Below are 7411 nucleotides of genomic sequence, written 5' to 3'. Positions count from 1 at the left end.
TATATATATATATATATATTTCAGTAATAAAAGAGGGAGGGACGGAAAAATAGAGTTGTGAAAGTGTGGGTCTCCATTTTTCCGATGAATAAGATGTGTGTTAATATTCTGTTGTTAAAATAACTAAAATATCCTTAAATATTTGCAAGATAATATAATTTAAAAGTATCCGTGTAAAGAAAATGAGGAACGACGGATACAAAATGGAGAGGAAGTAAGAAGCTTTGTTTTGGAAAAGATATGTTGTGAATTAGAAAAGGTATGATCTACCGTTGAAGTAAAAGGGGACACACCATAGACCAAAAAAGAAGATGGGAGTATGATACTAGGTTGTATATGGTGGACTATGTGAAGGGAAAGGAATCTAAGATGTAAGGAAAGAACAACCCAATCCAGAAGATAAAGCTTAATCGTATTTCACTTTTTCACTTTTGGTGTAAACAGGAGTACCGAGTACATAAAGAATATTGAGACTCTAATGCAGTTGTTAGAGTCTCTATAGATATCAATTAAAAAATTTAGAGAGAGTATTAAGGATAAAATCGTAAATACTTGGTAAGCTAAAATTGCTTACAAGCTGAAAAGTCATAAATTGGGCAGTCGTAGTTGGGATGACCAACTTATGACTTTTGGATGATTTTGGCGTATAAGCACTTGGCTTATAAACACTTAGGTGTTTTACCAAATGAGTAGATAAGCTAAAAAGTGTTAATAAGCCAATTTGACCAGCTTATAAGCTTAGTCAAACACCCTCTAAGCTTATAAGCTGGTCAAACTAGCTTATAAGCAATTTTTTGGCTTATCTAGGCATTTGGTAAATGTCGCCTAAAGTCATAAATTAGTCACCCCTAAATTATGGATTTATAGCTTATAAGCACTCTTCGTTTGATCGAACCTCTTACAATTCATCCCTTGTATCTTTTGTGATCTCCAAAATACTCTTCCTACCATAATATTTAGTTCTCCACCTTCTATTTCCGCTTTTTGTTCTTTTATATGTAAAAATTACTATTAGATTTAGCTTGAAGGACGTTTCAATCATTTTAACATAAAAAGTGATTATCAAGACTTACCAAACATGTTAATGGCTTATTATCGGCTTCAACACTTCTATCCAAACCCGTAACTATTTATTTAAATATTAGCTTCAGCATGTAAAGGTGTTTTTCAACCCTTGATGCTTACAATTACTTTTAATCAGCTATCAGACAGTCTTATAAGCTTATCCAAACACCTCAAAGTAATTTCAGAATATTGTAAACTAGGGTCAAAGATCCTCTAGGAAGGATTTCACAAGTTTAGTCCAAAGCTCAAATAATGATTCTTCTATTTGATTTGATCAAGTCTTTCTATAGACATAGCTCTATTCAGTTCATTATGACGCCCAAACGAATATTGTGAGATTTCCCTAATACTTGATTATTGCCTTTGCAGTACTTTTCTATCCCAACCCACGGACACTACGGCAAGAAATGTGCACTACTTTACCTCTTGTGATTACATGGTCCAAAATCCACATAGTTTTCAGCATCTATATGTTTCTTTGTCATTCAGCTGCTTACAACAGACACTTAAAACTCATCACAACTCTGGTGACTATAAAAATTGAATCTTTGTCTTAACTTTAACAGTTCAGTACACATGGATCAAGATGTTGCGTCGCACCAATGCGCTAGTTGGTTATTTGATAAAATATGCGACATTTGTTATCCTAGGTAGGTCAGTTCATCTTTTTGTTTACAACCGAGAAATTATTAAGGGTTAGTGGTGCACGGTACGGAAGTCTGAGGACAATCAGCTTGATCCTCCCCCCTTCTCCACTGAAGTACCAAGCTTTCGTGTTCAAATCCATGACATGTGCGGGGGGGAGGGGGGGGACGGGGGGGCTTTCATCGCATGGTTCACTGAATATCTAGAGGGTGCTTCATTCATTGTTTCTCTTGTTCTTTTTTCTTCTCAAATCCTAACATCTTCATTTCTCCAAATAAGAAAACATCTTCAACACTACATAATTAACCATTGTAATTGTTCCTCAAAAAAAAAAAAATTTAAACACTGTAATAAATATCATTAATATTATGTACTGTATTTTTTAAAATGGGAATATTTTGTAGTGTTGAAGTCAGTCCTTATCAGGTTCCTTCTTTTAAGTGATTTTGCAAGACAGCATATACTCAAGGATGTCTTCTTCATAATATGTGCCCCTTCAAACGACCCGAACACTACATCAAAGGCCCTTGAGTTTTACACCTCAAGTTCTTCCTTTTTTGTCCAAATTCCTTCCACCTAATTCTTTAAAAGGTTTTAAGATTCTCTTTCTTTGATACTCAATGTACTATTAGTTCAATCTGATCTTTCATAACTAGTCTATCAGATGTTTTAGAGTTCAGAAAGAAAAAAGCAACAGTGTAAGGAGCGAAAAAGAAATGTCGCCATTCAGCACTAGAGAAGTCCATGAAAGTTGGAGTTCATGGAAGCTGATAAAGCCATCAAGAAAATCTGGGCGTGGTACCTTGTTGTATTTTATGGTGTACTTGGAAAAAAGAAATGAAAGATGCTTTAATGAAATTTCAACTCCAAGCAACATCCTGAAAGGCTAGATGCTTAATGAATATATTTAGCTGGTGCAAGTTGTTCCCTATAATTAACATTGACCATTCATTGAATTTCATCAGCTCTTTAGTAACTTGCAATTCTGTTTTGGTAACATATCTTTTGCGCCGAGGTAGATAAAACAGCCTCTCTACCTCACAGAGGTAGGGTGCATACATCCTTTCCTCCCCAGACCCCACTTATGGAATTACATTGTTGTTGTTAGCTCCTTAGTATACTTAAGAAATGAACTGAACAGATCAACATTTTGTATCTATTGCATCTTCCTAATGCCTTTTATGAAATCTACCTACTTTTCTTCAGGTCAGATTTAGCAATTGCTCTGGAATAATCCCTTAAGTTTTAATCTTTATATAAAGCTTACTACTTAGCAATGCCCAAGCTGTAGAAAGCACAAAGCAGATAAACAAAAGCCCAATAAAACACAAATCTCAGGTCTTATAGTCTGCAATAGGAGCAACAAACTCAATATACTTCAAAAGGGTCAATGAATTTAACCTTTTTCTCCATAGACTGCATAAGAGGGGAATCAAATGAGCTACTGCCAGTATCGCTAGTTGCTCGAATACTGAAACTCCGATGACCGGCGAAAGCCTCAAACTTCAACCCTATGTGGGAAAGTTGCTTCATCGGCCTGTAGGAACGGACTGCAATAGAATAGCATTTCACCATTGCAGGTAGACGTGGCTGAACGGAGCAGCTCAGTCGCCGGATACATAGCGCCGCCACGTTTGGCCTCACAAACAGAGCCTTCGTCATCTCTACTGCTTCTTTCCCGTATATGGTCACAAGCAAATTAAAATTTAGAGGTCGTCAGATATACAATCCCCAAATAAAATGTTTTTAAAATTATTTTATGTTATTTTTCTTATTTCCTATATATGGTTTCGAAATTATTTTTGTATCACAATAGTACTATGTAATATGAAAAACTATTTCAGAATACGTAATTCGTTATTTAATAAAATAAAATATCAAAGATGTTCTTCCAAAGTCCCTTAAGAATGACAAAATTCAAATTGAAGTTCAAATATTATTATTCAAATTTATTTAATATTAAACTAAATATTTTTAAATGAAAATTTACTTGATTTATACTATTTAATTACTCATCATAACTATAATTTGCTATAATTATCCCTCACAATTAATTTTATACATTAATTACGTGGCTAATTTTCAGTTAGTATAATTAATCACATCTGTATACGTACAATTCGCAAGAATATACAAATACATAGGTATAATATACAATTATCTAACCGATATACATATACAATTCACATCTCTCCCACTCTTTGCCCTCTCTCGCTCGCCTCTCTCCTCCCTCTCTCAATCTTGCTTGCAATATAAACAAATGCATATATATAATATACAATTATCTAACCGATATACATAAATAATTTACCTCTCTCATACTTTTTGCCCTCCCTCTTGCATCTCTCCTCTCTCTCTCCCAATAACACTCGCATATCTCCTCCTTATAACATGTACCTACGGATTATAATCATCAAATTATAGCTATGGAGAATAGTTAAACTATTTTTTAGCGGTTATATGTAAAAGTTTCCCTATTTTAAATGCTTGTGTATTTCTACTTTTTTGTTATAAGAAATGATAGATAAAACATTAAACAATAATTACTTCTTTGTATTTGGTATGGATTTTAAACTGATACCTTAAGATATCTTTTAAGTTTTCAAAAGTGATTACTTTTGATCTCCAACAAATATTTATTGTTTTAGATTTAACAAAAAGTTTTTTTAAAAAGAAGTACATTTAACTAAAGTATTTCTATTTGTCCTTTTATTAAAATTGTTGAATATGTGTAGAGCTTTAAAATATTTCTTTTATTAAAATTGAGAATTTGGGAAATATACCAAGAGAATCTTTTAGCATCATTTGTTGTTCTTTTTTTGTTCAATGTCAGTCATTTGTAGAATACAGTTATAAGCTTTTTATTTGGACGTATTATCATTCTTTATACGTGATCAAGCAAAAAAATAAAAAAAATTAAAATGTCATCATTACTGTAGTATGTAAAACACCATCTAGGAATTATAATTTTTTTGGAATGTAATGGCTTCATGTTTTTTATCAGTTTTGGCATCCCCATGACGTTAATTTTCTAAAATAATAAATGTAATGTTTATAATAAAATACATATAACTCCCATTATTATATAATTAGTAATTTCTTATCTAATTAAAAACAATTGTTTGATTTTTCAAAAATCAGAAGGCAGAAGAATTATAAAAGTTATAGGAAAGGCAGCATAGGGGGAAAGAGTTCTTATTTAAACATAATTTTACTTAGTATTCACTAATTATAAAATGAGATGTTGAGTTATATAATTTTTTTAAAAATTATTTAATATAGAGAGAAAAAGATTTTCGAGTTTTACAAGTTAGTTTTAAAGTAAAATGTTAATTTTATACAAGTTATAAGATCGAATATATTATATGAATTATGGTAGTGGATATTGGATCGCTAGAGTTCAGTATATCCACGAGATGTATGTTGTGGAGATCGTGCAGATACTGTGATAAATGAGTGATCATATTAATTTGAAAATTATCATACTCATCAAAAGGTATAAGTAACATGCGTTGATGATAAAATGTGAGAAGATTACTTAAGATGGTTTGAACATTTTATGCGTCAAACCAATATATGTATCCATGTATAGGTGTGAAACTATGGTACGTGAAATGATAAAAATGGACATAATAGACCTAAAATCGCATAGAAGAAAATGACATTAACACCTCCAAATACTTTGTACTAGCATAAACATAGCTAAAAATAGGGTACAATAGTTGCCATTATTATTGTTATTATTATCTATTTTGATGATATAGTGTGAGTCTAGAGAAAGAAGAACGAATTCACACATTCTAATTAATAGTATTATATTTTTTAAAAAAGTTGGATCTAGTATGAAAAACACGATTTTAATAGAATCGAACATTTTGGTCTAACTTTTATATATCTATCAAGAATTCTACTAAATATATATAAAATAAAAAATTTTCGATAAACTTTTAATCTCAAATCCATTTCTGAACCTCTCTGACTATATATTATTATAATATATATATGTTAACTTATTTTTATTTTTAGTTTTTATTATTTGTTTTGATATATGAGACGTACCTAAATGAAGAAGGGTGAATTCACACGTTATAATTAATAGTATCACATTTTATTTAAAGGCGAATCTAGTATGGGAAAATGACTTCGGTAAAATCCAACCTTATCTTCTAAATTTTGTATATCTACCGAGAAATCTACTACATATATAATAGAAAAATTGTTTATATAAACTTTTAATCTTAAAACAGTTTCCAAACTTCTTTGACTATATATTATTATAATATATTTTTAACTTATTTTTATTTTTATTTTGATAATATGATAGAGCCTAAATGAAGAAGGGTGAATATACACGTTCTAATTAATAGTATCACATTCCTTTTTAAAGGCGTATCTAGTTTGAGATACACGACTTCGATAAAATCCAACCTTATCTTCTAAGTTTTGTATATCTACCTAGAAATCTACTAACTTTATATAAAATAAAATTTTGTATTTATAAATTTTTAATCCTAAATCAGTTTTTGAACCTATCTGACTATATATTATTATAATATATATTTTAACTTATTTTCATTTTTATTTTAATTTATCTATTTTGTTAATATGATACGAGCCTAAATGAAGAAGGGTGAATTTACACGTTCTAATGAATAGTATCATATTTTTTTCTAAGGAGGATTTAGTATGAGAAACACGATTCGATAAAATCCAACCTTATCTTTTAAATTTTGTATATCTACCGAGAAATCTACTCTCTATGTGTATAAAATAAGATTTTGTTTCTATAAATTTTTAATCTAAATCAATTTTCGAACCTTTGTGACTATATATTATTATAATATATATTTTTACTTATTTTTATTTTAATGTATATATTTTGATAATATGATATGTGCCTAAATGAAGAAGGGCGAATACACACGTTGTAATTAATAGTATAACATTTCTTTTTAAAGGCGGATTTAGTATGAGAAATATTTATAAAATAAAATTTTATTTCTGTAAACTTTTAATCTTAAATCAGTTTTCGAATCTCTCTGACTATATATTATTATAATGTATATTTTAACTTATTTTCATTTTTATTTTACTTTATCTGTTTTGATAATATGATACAACCCTAAATGAAGAAGGGTGAATTCACACGTTCTAATTAATAGTATCACATTTTTTTAAAGGCGAATCTAGTATGAAAAACACGACTTCGATAAAATTCAACCTTATCTTTTAAATTTTGTATATCTATGCAGAATTCTACTCTCTCTGTATATAAAATAAGATTTTGTTTCTATAAATTTTTAATCTAAATCAATTTTCGAACCTCCCTGACTATATATTATTATAATATATGTTTTAACTTATTTTCATTTTATTTTAATTTATCTATTTTGATAATATGATACTAGCCTAAATAAAGAAGGGTGAATTCACACGTTCTAATGAATAGTATCATGTTCTTTTCTAAGGCGGATTTAGTATGAGAGACACGATTTCGATAAAATCCAACCTTATCTTTTAAATTTTGTAATCTACCGAGAAATCTACTAAATATATATCAAATAAAATTTTGTTTCTATAAATTTTTAATCTTAAGTCAGTATTCGAACCTCTCTGACTATATATTATTATAATATATATTTTAACTTATTTTAATTTATCTATTTTGATAATATGATATGAATCTGAATGAAAAAGGGTA

The 7411-nt window shown here is 29.5% G+C and overlaps 1 protein-coding gene across 1 annotated transcript in view; it reads right to left on the bottom strand.

Annotated features, from left to right (window-relative positions):
* The window catches only part of LOC107015001 (protein BOLA4, chloroplastic/mitochondrial), a 6132-nt gene extending 2694 nt beyond the window's left edge, over positions 1-3438 (bottom strand). Inside the window, exon 1 of the mRNA XM_015215146.2 lies at positions 3112-3438. Within this exon, the coding sequence (XP_015070632.1) occupies positions 3112-3372 (261 nt within the window). The 5' untranslated portion in view covers positions 3373-3438. The remainder of the gene's footprint in view (positions 1-3111) is intronic.
* Between the last annotated feature and the right edge of the window lie 3973 nt (positions 3439-7411).

This window comes from Solanum pennellii, chromosome 3 (assembly GCF_001406875.1).
Source record: "Solanum pennellii chromosome 3, SPENNV200".
Classification (NCBI taxonomy): domain Eukaryota; kingdom Viridiplantae; phylum Streptophyta; class Magnoliopsida; order Solanales; family Solanaceae; genus Solanum; species Solanum pennellii.
Note: the sequence above shows the minus strand (reverse complement) of the source record. Positions and strands in the feature narration are given on the sequence as shown.